Source organism: Falco rusticolus, chromosome 5 (genome assembly GCF_015220075.1).
Source record: "Falco rusticolus isolate bFalRus1 chromosome 5, bFalRus1.pri, whole genome shotgun sequence".
Classification (NCBI taxonomy): domain Eukaryota; kingdom Metazoa; phylum Chordata; class Aves; order Falconiformes; family Falconidae; genus Falco; species Falco rusticolus.
Window position 1 is genome coordinate 53,443,584 of NC_051191.1, and position 17,713 is coordinate 53,461,296.

General features: G+C 35.6%; 1 protein-coding gene across 1 annotated transcript in view; it reads right to left on the reverse strand.

Annotated features, from left to right (window-relative positions):
* The window catches only part of PTPRQ (protein tyrosine phosphatase receptor type Q), a 141,864-nt gene that overhangs the window by 97,605 nt on the left and 26,546 nt on the right, over positions 1-17,713 (reverse strand). The window contains exons 16-23 of the mRNA XM_037390645.1: positions 17,325-17,487; positions 15,649-15,909; positions 12,616-12,776; positions 11,545-11,656; positions 10,504-10,730; positions 6,488-6,557; positions 4,259-4,458; positions 2,640-2,889 (exon numbers count right to left, since the gene is read on the reverse strand). Of these exons, the coding sequence (XP_037246542.1) occupies positions 2,640-2,889; positions 4,259-4,458; positions 6,488-6,557; positions 10,504-10,730; positions 11,545-11,656; positions 12,616-12,776; positions 15,649-15,909; positions 17,325-17,487 (1,444 nt within the window). The remainder of the gene's footprint in view (positions 1-2,639; positions 2,890-4,258; positions 4,459-6,487; positions 6,558-10,503; positions 10,731-11,544; positions 11,657-12,615; positions 12,777-15,648; positions 15,910-17,324; positions 17,488-17,713) is intronic.

The following is a 17,713-nucleotide window of genomic DNA, read 5'->3' on the forward strand; positions in this document are numbered from 1 at the left end:
TCAGACCAATTAATCTAATACTCAAGTGACTTATCCCTGTTCTTTCAAAAAAATACCTTACTGCATTGCTAAGTTAATGAGACATTACTATTGAGATTAAAATCTGAATCCAAAGACAACTAAAGGAGGTAGAATTTTGTACATCCATGTAGAGTAAAAACAAACCTGATTTTCAAAAATCCTGTAGATGCAAGTAAACTTACAGAAACTGATTGATATACATTTCTATGAAAATCATGTCTTGATATGTTGTGTGTGAGATTTAAGATAATATGGAAATATAGACTGATCTTGTAAACAAATATGGAAGTGAACTAGTGTATTACTCCTTAAAAAGTACTGTCATCTTTTGTAAAACTAATGTACAAATGAAAGAAATGAAAATTCCTGTCAATCCTGAAATGTATGTTATAGATTGATCAGTCATAACTACTTATTCATTCTTAGTTATGCAAAATGCATCAGCTACAATTGCACATAATTCTGAAGTATCATCTTAAGAGTCTATTTTTTTCCCCCAAGGTTTAAGTTTTTTTCTCTCTGTAGAAGTATCCTCCACTTGACAGCCATACCCAGCAAAAGAAATATTTGCACGCTGAGTTTTCAAAATTTATGATGAAGCAATTTAAAATACTTTTGAAAAGTAGCCTCTTGTTCAAAAATCAAAGCAAGAAAAGTATCAGCTTTGTCAGGAACACAGGAGAGCTTCAGCACAGCTCGGAAAATTCTGGTTGGAGAGGACAAATAATTTTCAGTATTTTAAAATGAAACACAAACAAGCTATACAATAGGGACATATATCACCTTCATCTGTGTGGCAAAACAGGCATGACAACTCTATGTCATGCTCCTGTGTAAGCAGGAAAGTGGTATTTGAAATAAATGCCTTCTCCGTTTTCCCACCTGCTATCACAAACTATAATCAACTGCTCTCCCTCAAGTCTCATCTTAGACACTCCAGTGGGGGACTGAAACGTTTGGGCCATTAGAGAAACTGGTAACTTGGATGAGGTGGCTAGTAGGATTGTTTTAAGAACCAAAACATTTGGAGAAGGGAAGTGAATTTCAGTAATTAACAAAGAGTCTGGATGATGGTGCTTGTTACTAGAGGGGGAACCTGTTACAATGATGGCAAAGCAACACTCCTAAATCATGATTTTACTATACAGTCTATATAGATAAACACAAACTTAAGCAAAAACCTTTCCCACTGAAGCAAATGAAAGGTAAGAAAATAAAAATAACAATGCAAAACATCTATTAACGCATAATGCCTTCCTAACAAATCACCAACCAACTCTATGGGCACCCTCCAAACAGGTTCCTCTGCACACAGGCATGCAGGACTCAGGAGAGCACTTCAACAAGCACCTGAATGCTCATAAGGTGAAGATCTCATAGAGATGGATCCAGAAGCTTGGGTGTACCGTTGTGTGGCTAAGAGGAAGGACTTGTGAGGCTTGGGCCATGAGGGCTGACTGTGCCTGTGGCCCTGTGCATTCCACACATCCACCCACACTGACCAGTAAGCCAACCTCTCTTTTCCCAGTCCATGCTTTAATGGATGAAACCTGGCTGTACAGACACCTGGTATGCAAGGACTGAAGATCTTATCTTTCAAACAGCTGCTATCTTTCCATGTATTTGGCAGATCTACACCCCATTGCATAAGCTTTTCATCAACTTCCAGGGTTTTCTTATTATCAGCACATCTACCCTAGGATGTTAAAAGGGTGAAAAATAAGCTGGAAATCAACTCTGAGATCATTAGAACAGAAACTATCCAAAACTTCATTAACCTTAGCCAGAACAGCAAACTAAGGGTATTTTTATTCTATCAAAGCAATTCAAGTGATCAGTGCTAGGAAGGAATGAAATTTCTTCTCATCTGAACAGTGCTATGAATTGTGGATATATGAAAGGGGAACCCAGTAATATCAAACTGCGTCAGGCAAAAGAATGGTGTACTTGCAAACAATCAGAATAACTTTCCTCTAGAAAACCTTTTCCATATGGCTCTATTAATAACGTTGCTCCACTACCTAAGCCATTATAAAACTCTTGCTCCTGGACAACCTTTGTTTCCAATTCTAACTCCTTAGTGTGTTGCAGGTAATCCAAAATCAGCATTCCTAGTGCTTAAGGATTTCTTGAGCACTGAATAACTTCCTGCAATAAATCCAGACTGAGGAATCATGAGACACGAGTTTTCTTTATATTGCTTATTTTCCCACAAAAACGAAGAAGCTTTAAGTGGATTGCTATGTACACAATACACATACTTTTTGAATACAATGCTTAACACCTTTTCCTTTCATCTGTAATAATTCTCCTTCCACTGTGCCATTAATTGCAGTTCTTAAATTATGCTCAGTTTTTAAAAAAATTTGATCTCTCCTGAACATAATGTTTAATGATAACTGAACTCCCACTCACAGTAAATTATTAGATACATTAATAGTTATATACACTTTATGTTGATTCCATCAGGTAAAATTAAGTAGTCATGTAAATACAAGAACCTGATACAGATAAAAACAGATTTGGACTGAAGTATCTCACAACCCAACTTCAAACTGATATTTTGAATTTTTCTTGTAAATCTGAGAATTTTATTTCCATCTGAAAGCAGTATGTACCTGATTCTGGTGTCCGGACAATTGCACTGTCAATGTAGCCTGCTTCAGTGGTAACTGCAGAGACTTCGAAAAGATAGGTAGTATATGGCCTGAGGTTAGTTACAACAAAACTAATTGGCTCATTCCAAACAGAGCTCATCTGACTCAGTGCTTCTGTACTTGGTGTAACTGTTGTCCGTGAAGGAATTGTGGATTTGCCAAAAGTAGTTGAAGGAGTGGTAGTACTCCACAAAAATGATTCACTGTTATCCTATAAAGACAAAATATGAAACATGATAAGCTGCATCTGTAACCTCTAATTGTTAATATACATTGGTGAAAAAGGGCAGACTATCTCTGAAATAAAATCACCCTAAAACTGGTTCTCCAAATTTTAGATGACGTTGCTAGTACGTCCTGTTAATGACAGCAGTACAGTTTCCTCCCTTATCCCAAAAGATCTCAAACCTGGCCGAACAGAAGGAACTCTCTAAGATTAATTTAATTATTCCAGGATTCCATTTTCAGTGTTCAGTCTTTCTTAAAAAAAAGTCCCCTGGTGAGGTCCTTCTACATCACATGCATGTTATATATATGTATGTGTATATATATATGTAGCATACATATATCACGGATAAGACCAGAGAGGGGTTTCCTAGTCCATACTGTCAGGAGACACCTCTGAAAAACTGCTAGGCATTACAGTAACCAACGTTTATGATTCAGTAGGTGGCAGTCTCTCAGTGCTGCTGCATTAAATCAGGCTGTTCGGAACCTTCACAACGCGTAAGATGATCTTCCAAATAATCTGAAATCAAAGTTCTGATAATATTTGTCACTTAAAACTGCACTTTTCTTTAAAATACCAAGCCTACCATCCCAGAGAGAAAATAAAAAATAAAATAAGAGAAAAAAATTAGGCAACTTGACATCTGAGTAATCACAACACTGCTCAGAATAAAGAGCAAAAGGAGGATAAATACTGGAAAAGAGAATTTTCTTCAAGAAATTCTGAAAGGTATGCATTGGTTACAGGTTTTGATCCAATGAACAGGCAGATTCAAAATTTCAATGAAAGTTTGTATTAAAACCAACTCACACTACAAACACTTTTTTAAAATGCTCTGCTAATCATGGGTCTTTTTATTTTGATAGGAAAAGTATTTTTAAAATGTTGAAATGAGATACACAGAATAAAGCATACATTTGAAATATAAAAAGGACTGTCATAATACATATGAAAATAAGGTATTAACTTTATGTCTGCACTGACCAAAAAGGCCCCACCAATTCTTGCTTTTTCTAATTGTATGTTGTATAAAATAAAAATTTAAAAATTGAAAGCTGAAAAAAATTCAAAATTATCCATTTCATTATTTTCTGTTAAAAGGATGCCAAATTGAACCTTTCTTAACGTTTGTACTTTGATTCAGCTTTTCAAGGGAAAACATTAAATTCAAAATATTTTGAACAGAAAGGTTTTTCTTCAACCATTATATCCTCCCTTGGGATTAAGTTTGTAAAGTATTTGGGATTCTTCTGAAAAGCAAGCCTCCAAATTTTTTATGTCTCAAAATTCAAATGTAAACTATATTCTGTTCCTTCAGTCTATTTCCAATTTAAAAGGTTATAGCACTTACATTACATTCTGGTAACCTTCCAGACAGAAGTTCCTCTACTTTAACCAAGACATCTTTCACTACAATTCCACTTCTTGCATGTTTCACACTAATCTTGAAACTAGTTATTTTTCCATTTGGTTGCCGAGGGAGAAACCAGATCAGATTTACAGCTGAATAATTTAAGGCTTCAACTGTGAGATTCACTACTTTACCTGGAGCTTGAAAACAAAACAAACAAATGCAGTGAGATATAATTTTCTTCTCAGCACTGGGAAATAAAAAAAATCCCTTTTTTTTTCAATACCATTTCTAGCTTCCAGTCCCTGAAGTAAATAAATAAGAACCATTCACAAACACATGTAAGGTAGCTGATGTGCAACCAGGTCTTCTCCAATCTATTTTAAGTGAGAAATAAAATTATTTCAGTCGCATAATAATACAGTAATTGATTTGGTCAACTTAAAAATATTCTTCCTAGGGGCAACTCACCTACTGTGTCAGAAGTGGCAATTTTTGGCCCATTTTTGGTTGTTGAAGAGCATATGACAGCACTGGGTGGTTTATTTAACTTTACCTGTGTCATCTTTTAAGCTGGATATAGATTTTTTTGGTAGCTTTAAACAGCTCAGTTTAATTAGAGTATCCACTATTATTGCAAAAATGGTGTTCATTGTATCAGTGACAGTTTCTGGGGCCTTTTGTCAGAGCATCTGTATTAATAGGGCACAAAGGAACAGGATGAAGCATCTAAACAAGATTTTACATGCTATCTGAACTTTACTGTGAATTCCCTGTCTGCACAGCACAGTCAGCAGCAGTTCCTTCAGTAGCTAGTCTCAGCCCTTGGGAGAAAAGGGCTATGCTGCCTTAAAAATACAGAACCGTCCACAACTGCAGATCTTCCACAAGTGAAATGAGACAGCTCCTCCAAACCTCTTATTTAGTTCTTGCTTAGGTCCTGCTGAATCTTTTGCAGACCTTTCACCACCTTCTCCCTCCTACCAGACCACAGCCTTTATATTTAAATAATTATATTTTCTGGCTAATCTTCGTACTTTAAACTGCACCTCTTCGTGTTGATCAAGATGTTGGGCTTTCTTTAACTATCAAAACAAGTTAAAAAAATGTTGAGAATGTCAAAATATAAATGTAGTAACGGTGACACATAATGCTCACCCAGAATTTGAAGAAACCTTCCAACTACATTTATAGTAAGGGATTTTAGCTTTAATAAAAATGTAAGCAGAAGTGCATCAGAAAGTAAAAAGCTAATGTTGTCATACAGAGGAATGCTAGTGTTATCCTCTGTCAAACATGAGTAAATAAAGCTCATGGAAATATGGTTTTTACCAGCAATAACATACAAAGAATAGTGGGTAATGATTTTTCATAGCTCCACAGGGCAAGTTTACTACCCCTTCTCATAATTTCATAAATCATTGCATTATTTCAGTAATATCATGCAGAGTGATGATTTCCTACCATTAACTGAGAAATGGCATTCTGCAGTTTGCCCAGCTACAGAAATCAACCAGGACTCCTAAACACAGGGGATGGGTCACTGCCACAGCAGCACAAATTCTATATTCCACTGAGATTGATCCACTACAGCATAACTGGCCTGGTGCCAGCTCTTCAGCCCAGGTACAACTGCTCCTGAAGCGTAAGCAAGACTATAAACACTAAATTAATAAAGATTATGCAAATTCAGACTATAATTATATTTTTTTATTCTTCAAAACCATCAAGTAAAATTTGCCTTTCAGCCATGTATTTTTTTTCCTTCAGAATTAAGAAGTAAAAACTTAGTCAAATACATTTTGTGCTGGGCTTCTTAGAGAAGGCACTTGACTCCAGCACTAAACAAGATACGGCTTGACGTAAGTAGGCAATGCCAGAGCTGATCCCACAACAAAGTCTGTCTCCTTGTACTGCTACAAGCAACAATAGACAGCTCTGCTGTGACCTCGCTTTGTGGAAACAGCCTACCTAGGAAGTGGCATAGGAAAACCCCAACAGAAAGAGACTTTGCATATAAGAAACCTCCATATGTGCACTCCCTGAATGTTCTTACTAGCAAATAGGACAAAATGTGCCTTTTCCAGTAAGTGAGAGAGTAAGAAAAGAATTAGGATTTTGTTCTAAATGCATCACAATTTGTTCAAGTGCAACATGTACCATGGATACTTTATTTGAATAAATTAGAGCAGCTTTAATAAAAATAATTAGCAACTTCATTAAAATTACCACTTTCTGCTGTCTGAAAAAGAAAAGGATTGCTAAACACTCCAACACCAGCACTGTTCTCAGCAGCAACCTACAGGAAAAAAAAAAAAGCCACTTTAGAGAATCTATAGCATATATAGTTTCATGGACTATGAAAATCTTAAGGATACATAGAGATTCACCTTCCAGCTTTTGAACTAGAACTATACAAGTAAACATGCCTTTTACAGCTCTATTGTTTAATTTATATTTAACATTTGAATGTGAAAAAATAAAATGGAAAACTATGAAACGGTGTAAGAAATTGAGAAAGCCATGTGTGAATAGCCACACTTCAAAACTGATGAGTCCCTACTTTATGCTAAAGTCAACAGCAATAATAGCATCAGTAACACCCCTTTTCCTTGCCACAATTCACCTAAACCAGCTTCCCATTCCTATTTTACTCATATGATAACTTAAAAGAGTTAAAAGGAAAAGAGGTTGTTTTTTTTTTCTTGAAGTCCTGAAGGATAGCAACACCAGGTCAACCTCCCTCACAGCAGAAACCTAAGGAAAGTATGTCTTTTGGCATAAAGACAACAGGTCAGGGAAATGTGGATGCACTTTACAGGGGATGTGCCTCAGTGATCATGATCACAGCAGAGTCTTCCTGTGGAAGGGCAGTACATGGAGACTTTGGTAGAATTTATGGAGATAAATACGACAATGCTATTTGCTCGGCAATTATTGACTTATTGACAATTCAACTCAGTGATGGGCCTTGGCATGCAACACTTACAAAGAAAGAGGAATGAGGTCTGACTCCTTATTTTGAGAAGTGGCAGAGACAACAAAAGGTAAGGCACGAGCAAAATTCCAACAGTGATGGTGAGAGGTATGTGAAAGAAGCAAAGTGGAAAGCTCTCCATCAGGGTTAAAGTTGGCAGTCATTCCCTCTTGCTAGTGTCAAGTACAAAAGGTATGGCAGGTGCTGAGGCAGCTGACAGTGCAGACTGTGGGGAATGTGGGCTGAGAAGGGGCAGATGTGCAAAACTATGACATGGATCATATTAGAAGTGACAGACAGCACACTGGGGATAACAAAGGGCAAAGACAGTGGAAGGACCAGCAGGTCAGAAAGGAAAACCGTTCTAACCACTTCTCAGGACTAAACTGCATCTTGCAGATGACTGTAAAGCTATTTAAACTAAGCACTAAGCCACAGCAGACAAACTACAGCAAGGTAACATGGAAGACTTAATCTAGGATATAAAAGGATTTATAACCACATAACCACTTCTCACTGCTGTGCTTGGCGAAGGAGAAACTGTATCGCTGGCCAGCTCCTTCCTAAGCCATACAAACACCCTCCCCATGCATGCACACCTCATGACTCCAGCCAGCTCCAGCTACCTACTTCTGTGTCACAGAGAGAATGACTTGAAACGTCCTTAAGCACCAATGAATTCCACAGTAGTTGAAATAACTGAGGAAATTACCTGGAGATCTTCAGGGGTTGAAAGGCAGCCAGAAAATTCTGACAGTATTAAAATTACATTATATAAATTTAAAGATACGTGCTCACCTGTACACTGGTTTTTTGTTATCTCGTCTCAAAGTAGGTATTGTAGAAAAGGTCCAGAAAGAAAAACTAGCATTAAGACAGACATTGAAACTCCTATTTCATATGCTTAATTCCAAGAGAACTTGAAGTTACCATGACATAAGTATGCAAAAATTTGCAAGGTAAAGGTTCCAGCTACACACCAATTAGCTTTGAAGAGAAATCCAAATCAATGCTTATGCAATATACTATTAGCTCCTAGGGATCACTGCCACAAAGAACCATTCTAGAAAAAAGCTTGGAAACTTTATAAAGGACGAGTTTACTATGCAGTTAACAAAGTACTATCCAAAATTCAAGGAAATGCAGTTTGTATTTGGAAGGAGTATTAATTTTTGTGCTTTGAAGTATGTTGCCACTAATTATTTAAGTTTACAACAAAATCCTGAGGGCATATTTTTACAAAATTATCAATGATCAGATGTTTAAAATTATCCGTAACTTTCCAACATTTATTAAATTATCACTTGTAACTGCTATTTCTTTGGAAATGTTTTTGTCATTAGATGTAAAGAAATTAAGACTGGGCTGTTACAAACAGACTGGAAACATATATGCAAAGCTTATAAGCTTTGTTGTACTTTCCTGTCACAGTATTTACCAGAAAGAATTTCACAACAGGACCAAGCTAGGACCAAGGACTAAACCAAAAAATTTTCACCTGTGCAAAAATCAAGAGCTGCTTTTAAATGACACAACAGACTCCCACAATTAACCAAAGAACCACAAGAAATTTCTCAAAAGAAGGAAAACATGAAATGTTTCTTTTTGTCCACATCTGTGAGGTAGGAGTGTTTCCATCTGAGTCAGTATTGAGTCCATGGGGTTGCTCATGGGTCAGGTGGGCAGGGCGCCCACCAGAGTAGTAGGAAATGTAACAACCTTTAGCTTGCCAACAGATTGTTACTCACTCATGAGAAAAACCACGTGGTCCCTGCTAGACAGAGGTTGCTGGGTCACAAGTCACTTTCCTGAGTCAAATTCTGCTCTAAGATCAGTGTTCCAGGCACCAGCAACAGGAAGGATTGGCTCTCGTATGTATCAACAAAGGGCAAATCACTGCTAAATAAGTGATTTAAAATGTCTCACAGTTTTCCCAGAGAAGATTCATATATGGAGCAAAGAATGGAATTTGCAGAACCTTTAATAGCGAACCCCACAAAAGTGCTACTGAGGTACTCAGAATTGCAAACTGAATTCTCTTAATACATTAATCTGAGGAGATTAATCTCTTAGAGTCTAAGTGACAGTACTTTTCTCAAATAGTAAATGAACATTTTGGGGGGGGGGGGGTGTTTGTTTTTTTGTTGGGTTTTTTTTTTTTTTTAACAGATGACTGGAGGCAGGAGATCAAAGGGTAAACATTTCTCCAGCTGTGGATGCACTGGCTTTTATCAGCATGGTCATCACAACTAGATTCACAGGGAGCAACTTTTCCACAATGGCAAGAATTACATTTTTACACACAAGCATACCACCTTTAAAAAAATCACTGCACAACCCTATTCCTAGACTGGTCAGCTTCAGTATGTTTTTTATAGCTTTGCACCATATGAACTTAGATGGTACAGAATGAAGCAAATCAAACACATAATTTCATTTCATTCTTGATATTGAAAAGAAGCACCTGTCCAAGGTTTTTATGAAAGAGTATGTCAGGTGTAGAACTGCTTGGCAAATACTGCCAAGAGGACAGCAGTTCGTTTCTGTCCACTTGAAGTCATTTATTGTTGAAGAGTTCAGAGATGGATCAGGAGTGCCTAATCTCAATGTAAACAAATTCCACATGCAGAAGTCATGAAAATACATGTACTGATTTTGTCAGTATATATTAACTGTGAGTATCTAGGTGATAAAATATATGGAAAGGGAATAGAAAAGTATGACTTTTTTTATTTCAGGAGATAATACCAGGTAAAAATCCCAGGCTTAGGGAAACCAGGCTAAGGTGTTTACAGGATACATCTAAACAGATATTCAGGCAAAAAAAACCCTTAAACTAGTAAGTTTCAAATCAAAGAAAGAAGTACATACCTAAATGCTTTTCTGGATCTAGCTGAGATGATTTAGAAATCTATGAGTAATATCCAAAGTGGACAAGTGATTTGAAAGATTAAATCTCAATGAATATGAAGAAGAATATAGACATTTTTGAAAATTCTATCTTTTTCTTATTGGTTTTTGCCACATAATGCCATATGTAAATAAGAATATCAATAGAAGAAATTTTTAGTACCATTTTGGCTGGAATTTTTTTAAAGTAGATTTAAAAAACACTACTGTAAACAAATACCTGGGTAATATATTTTGTTATATGGCAACATTGATTAGCAAGGTCCTTCAGAAAACACTACATGGGCCTATCATAAACTCACACAATTTACAATAAACCAGAATTCAGAATACTAAAAGGCATTCATAAAGCTTTTACCTTAATTTCATAAGTTGTTCCAGGATTAAGACTGGTAAGAAGAACTTCCAAGCTATCTGGGTTTGTTGTGACCTGTGTATAAGTTGTTTGCACCCATGGGCAGACCTCTTTATATTTAACAATATAGGACAGAATTCTCCCATTCGGATGCAGCGGCGTATTCCATGACAGCAAAATCCCAGCTGAGCCTACTCTTTCACCTGCAAGGAACATAGGGGGCCCAGGATCTAAAAAAAAAATAAAATAAATTGGTGTATATATATATATATGTATACACACACACACACACCAGTTTTTAATTAAATTTCCAGATAATGGAGACACCTTCACAGTTTCTATAGAGAAATTAAATCATCTACCAGCATAAACCAGTAAAACTACCAAAAAATAATGTACTGTTGAATAAAGAACTTCAGATCTGGCTAGACTCCTGTTACAAAACCAATTAAATTAATTTTGGAACACCAGAGACATTATTTAATAAAAATGTAAAAAATGTCATGTTCAAGATCATGAATAAAACAGAGTTTAATGCCAATGTAAGGTTTGAGATATTCCAGCATGCTTCATTTCAGTTCCTTTCCCCAAAACCATTCAAAACCAAACTGCACTCTCTTTAAAAACACACATCTGATATGGCTACATTTTTTTGAAATGCCTCCCAAGTCTAGCACTATAAATAAATTGGGGTATGGATATTACTACATGACACAACAGCAAATTTTTCAAAAGTTTATAAATTATTCTCCTTTATGGTGTATTTTTGGTGTTGTTTTTTTTTTTTTAAATAGCCAAGCTAACGAATGAACACAACTATAACTCACATCCAGGGCTACTTCTTAAAAAATACCTGATAGAGAAACTCTCATGCTCTCATGGAACACCTCAGATTCAGTGTTTATTTTTATAGTTAAAGATGAAAACTTCTAATTGCTGTTCAAAACTGATTACCATTTCTCAGATACTATTGCACACATAATAAATACAAAAAAGCATAGTTAAAAAAAATCAACAAAATTTCATCAGTCATTATTAACTCACTTGTCACATTTGTTGTCACTGTTCTACTCGCAGGTGAACTGTAGACTGAAGAAGAAACTGCAGAAACTGTAACATTGTATGTTGTTCCAGGGACAGTATTAGAAAAATCAGCCTGAAATAGGACATAGATTTATTTAAGTCTTTGACCAAGAATCATGAAAATGAAAAAATAAAACAAAACAAACCCAAACCCAAAAGTTTAAGCATTGCATTACTAAAAGTGATCTGTTAATAAGCTTTTAGAAATACAACAGTATTTACCACAGTAAAAAAAGTAGTTTATATCTGTTAGCTACAGTACCGTATTTTGCCATCTTATTTAACTACCCTCCATAAGATTTGTGTAACATTCAATATTAAAGAACAACAAAATTAACTATTCATTTTATCAAAGAATCGTCTATCAGTGTATCTATAGAGGTTTTTCTGTATCATCATAGTCATCAAAGTAAATATGAAACATTACAAAATTCCTTTTTGAAAGAATAAATACAAAAGCAGCCTGAAAAACAGAAGTTTTTGATCCTTAAGTTAGCCCATCTTTTGAAATAAACATAATTAACAACGTTTTAGCAAGCATTTATATAAAATACCTGTATCTTTGCTGTTTCAATAAAAAACAAAAGCAAAACCAGAAAAAACATTATTTCTGTTAATATTATATTTTCCAGACAGCAGAATCAAAAAGTGGTCCTGTTTCTTTTTTGATGGCTTAGCAGTGAAATGTTGCCTGCATTAATGATTTAAGCACAGATCTTCCTGGCAAGTACACAATTAATGAGTCTGTATTACTCAATAGCTCTGCCCTTCCTTTGTTAAACTATTCATGAACCCTTGGATGACTAGCTGTACCCTTCTAGCAGACTTAAAAAAAAAAAAAAAAAAAGCAAGTTCACTACCTGTTGTTAGGTAACAAGCTCTGGATTGCTGAAATTTGCTCTCACCAATTTTTCATTAACACTTGCATATTCAAATTTGCATTAAGTAGCTAAGGAGGCAAGCTTGAATTCCTCATCAGCACAGTACGTAAGGAAAAGCTGGCCATACAAGTCCTGTAATAAAAGCACATACTTGATACTCCCTAACTCCAAGATCTAGGATAACAACAGAACCACAATCAGGAATAAGATCCACGTGAAATCTCTCTACATGTCCATACGGTAGTCTCCAATACAGTGAAAAAGAATATGAAGAAACTTTGAAGAATTTAAGTCCTTCTGGCTTTGCAGGTTCTGAAAGAGAATTGTGGAATAAAAGATATTAACTTAAATTACTTCCTTTACAAATATATTAGTTTCAACTGAATATAAAAGCATCCAAGAACAGTTTACTTGCTACATGAAGGATAATGGCTAATTAGCCTGGATACAACAGCATATTACACTACAGTTGCTATACTACCTCTGAGACTTGGCTGATAATCTCCCAACTAAACTGTGCAGACATCCCCATTTGCAGAGAGCAAGCTCAAGTATCTCTGCCCAGTGTTCAGTTAACAAAGAATCTCTGCACAGTCCTGGTGTTTCTGCTGTCCTCAACCTTAAAGTTAGCACTACTACTGTCATAACTACTGTGACAGTTGAAATTCATGATATAGCTGGTGTCTGTTCTATTGCTAGCCTCAAAGTTGTTAACCCTTTTATACTTTTCATGTGTTTGGAATCCCAGTAATCCCATGAAGTCTAGTAAGTCCCCAAAATCTGGATGTTTTACTCTGTTTATTAAAGCCAAGCTTCTACCTGCTCCTGTCATACCATCTCACTTTCTTCTGCCTTTAAATGCACTTTTAAATCTGTATCATCCACTCTAAGCTTAATAATGAACCAGATTTTAATTTCTTCAGTAGGTCATTAAAATGTTATCTACCTATAATATTGTATAATTTATCCACCTGTGCAATATATAGCCATGTGCATCTGTCTGCTTTCTACTTTGGAAAGTATGTGCAGCTAACAGCTGTCCCTATGCTTATCTCCCAGAGCAAGCCCAGTCAGCGATGCTATTTGTCACATTCCAGATTCGCCACTACCCTTGCACTCTGTCCTCTATCTGCCTTACTAACACGGTTCTTCAGAATTCAGACTAAATCTTCTAGTACTGTTTATACACTAATATCATACTGTGCAGTCCGAATATTGTATCACTTCCATCCTGAAAGAGCACCACTCCTGTCCTTTACTGTAAATCTCCTTATATATCTTTCATGAACTCTTTACACTCTACCCAAAGTTGCAGAATCATTTCAAACAGATTACTCCAGTTCTGTCATAAAATAATCTGAAATATTAATATAACCAAAAATTACCTTTAGATTTTATATTCAGACTGTATTTGGCTTATATGTGTGATTTTTAACTTGTTGTTTTATTTTAATACTAACAGAACAAAAAAAAATTAATAATATATGTAGAGGTGTGCAAGTGTAACTGAGATCATGATTTCTTCCTTTTAGTATATTTTTAGAAAACAGTTCTACTGCTGTCATCTGTACAATTATTTGCATGGATCTCAACTTCCTTTAAAGCTGGATTTTATGCTTATAGAGGTCTTTTTATACATACTCATGATTAATCTCTGAGTGTACAGTTATCACAATATTTAAGTCATTTCTTTACCTCAGCTGAATTACTTCTGACTCAGCAGTAGAAGAGAGCATAAAAATGTCCTCATGGAAAGTAAAATTTAGCCCCATGAAGCTAATGCTCTTCCTACTATTATCCCATGACTGAGAATTACCCTTCCCACTAACACTGAAAAAAAGCCTCAGCTCTACCCTTCTGCAGATATCAGGGAATGTGAGCGTGGTTCACTTGAGCCTCATTGCACCTGCTCTGCTACAGTCCTCCCCTCTGCTTCATGCACACGCACACACACATCTTACCAGCAGTAGTCAGCCTATTTGAATGAAGTACATAGCCACTATATTTGTGTAAAGCATAGTCAAAACAATTCACTGTAAATTTCACAATTTCAACTACAAAACCACTACTTAATATCTGCAAAACATGCTCTGAGTGAGTGGACTGAAAACTAGTTGAGGTGGAGTAGATACATCAGTGAATATGAAGTGCAAAATAGAACGTGTATCATGATTTCTTAAGTCCCCAAAATCTGGATTTATAGATCAGCAGGCTCAGCATCGCAATGTTATCTCATTATGTTTAGGTAAATGGAAGTGCAAATAAGTCAACCAAATTGACTTAAATTTTCCCTACATTAGAAAAAAAATGTAAGTTGCAATTGAAGTATTCTAGCATTGCAGTCCTAGTTTAAACTTTAAAAGACATACAAGATTTTTTCTTATTAAATTTATCCTCAAGGTATTACCTTAAGACAAGTGTAAGAATTTTCACCCCTACATCACTTTATTTTAAAGGCTTTCTTTGACCTCTTGCTTCAGTCCCCCTAAGGCACCAACATTTTGTCAAGCACTGATCCCAAAAGCAGACATACAAATGTCATGACATTTGGTCAAAGTAGTCAATCAATGACAACTTCCAGCAGTTTGCAAGTCTCTCTCATACCACCATGTCATTGCCACAAAAATCCCTATAAAATGTATTATAAGAAAGCAGTAAAAAACATCAGTGGAGGTAATTCTGGTGCATATTTCTGCTCTTTAAATTTCATCTGTATTTTACATTAATACATTACAGTAAAGTGCAGACACGCATTTCAAGATTGAGATTTTACTCCACTGTTTTAAACAGAAATCTAATAAGAAACAGTCCTTGAATGGAGTAGTTTACAATCTATAATCTTAACTCTACAAATATTTGTAAACCTTTTAACTGAAATCACGTAAGGCAAAACTCATCTAATGTGTAACTCTTTACAAGGCAAGACCTGAAAAATAATGAAAATACTAAAAATGGTCAAAAGAAATGCAGCACAACTAATGAAATTATGTTTCCAGCAGCATATCACTAGATGCAGGTTGAATAGGGTGTGAGTAACGTATGTCTATAACCACAGCAAACTATTATATGCAAAATCTCTTGAAATTCCAATGTTATTACAAGTGATATGTACCAAGCCACATGTGCATTGTTACTGACAGCTACCATTCACTGGCAAGGAGAGAAAGCAAGAAACCATACAGACCTGTTACAATTTCAATGAAAGCAGAAGGTCCTTCTATATTTCCTCTTAGTCTTTGCAGTGTGAAATTATAAATGCCTCCAGCAGTCAGGTCTGTAACACTGAAGTCAGTCAGTTCTGCTGGAATCTTGAACTTGTTTATAAAGGTGTTGTTTGATAAAGATGCTTTATAAGAAGTAAAATTAGTCTTGGTTGGATTCCACATTAAAGTTGCAGAGGAAGTATTAACCATTTTTAATGTCAGACCACATATCCCAGCTGGTTCTACAGTAAAAATTATTCAGATTAATAAAGAAAAAATTAATACATAGCCCCTAAAATGCAAGAAAAGTACCACCTTTTAAAAATAGGTGGTTTTTACTTAAATGATTTGAGGGTTTACAGCATCATAAAATACTCATACAAATTTTAGAAGTATGTTTGTATGGATAAATAGCTAACACTGTCATTATGCTGCAGAGGGTAAAATCTGGGGATGTGTCTCCTGTGTGCACTATGTAATTTATGAAAGAAAATTCCAGACTTATGAGATCTTCTGTAATAGTAACATTGCTCACTGCTGAGACAGAATGAGAACGGAACACTTTGTAAATAGTGGAGAGTTTATTCAGTTAAAAGTTTTCTATAATACATCATAGGCCATATAATTTTAGAAAACTGTTCATTCGTTCACTTAGAGATACAGTAAATTTCATAGCCTCAGTGATTGTTCCTTTTTTCCTTTTTAAATATTCCTTTTAGTTATATTAAGATTCCTAAATTACAGATAATCATTTACAAATAAGACCTCCATTAATTTCTGTAGCACAGCCACAGTTAGAAAAGAAAAATGTTTCCATTCCTTCTAAAAAATGAATCTTCCAGATTATTGATTTATCTTGCTTGAAGCTTTCTGGAAAATAGTTATTAGCATAATTCCATTAAGGGCTGGCTTATTCAGCATGAAAAAAACTAAAGGTTTGTGATTAAAATGATGGGATAAACTCTCCGTAACCTAGCCATATACTGGACTCAGCCACCATACTCAAGAACATTTGCTTGACGGTAAAAAGCACCTTCAGGACCGTGATGATGACTATTCCACTGCAATTTTCATTAACAAGAATCTGCAGGACCAGATCTGGGGTCTATAAACCTGTTGCTTCAAAGCTCTGCCACAAAGAAATTATCCTCTTTTTATGCTGTATGACAGCAGCATTGAAAAAAACATGTTTGCTCAGAGACAGAAAATGAATGCAAGACACAGTTAATCTTCTGGACCTTGTTAAGCTATCTGAAGTACAATTCTTATTAAGTATTCTGTGGCCTTGTACAGGAGCAATCCTCCAATTTTGGATCATGGGCTTTAGGAGATGCAGAAACAATTGTAAACAACATAGCAAGGTAATTCTTAAAGTATAGGAGGCTATCCTGGCAAGATCATCTTCCGCTAGAGCATGAAGAATTTTGAGGGTCCACCTCTTTTCAAATTTCTGCAACGATGTCTACACTCCTCAACTTCAACCCAGCAAGTTACATACAAGGCTCCTGTTTAAGCAGAAATTGCCCCCCAGAGTTAAAGTTTCATTTTGAACTGTGTGACCCTTTTGATTCACTTCCATACAATGATTTACGTGTCTCTGAACATTTACTGTTTTTCAAAAAGAAAAAAAAAGACAAGTTATAAGGTATTTCCTTACTTGTGATAACTGTTTTCTCCACAGCCACAGAAGAATCCAAGCCTTTAACTGTCCTTAACTGAAAAAAGTATTCTGTCCCAGGGGCCAGATTTCTCACTATAGCTCTGGTGTCATGAACAGTTCTGGTAAGCTGTTTTTTATTATTCATCAGACAATATGAAAGCTATGGAAGAAACACATTTTCTGATATCAGACTATTTCACTTCATAAAATAATGTTCAGAGATTCCAACTACCTGTTTTACACAAAAATACTGACAATATTTTCCACATTTTAATGACAAAAAAAGAATCAAGAATATGGCTTAAGCTTTATATTATGTTCCACAAGGTTGACTCACTACTTAATGTAAGATTCCTTAATTGCCCCATGGTGAAAGCAGTGGAAGC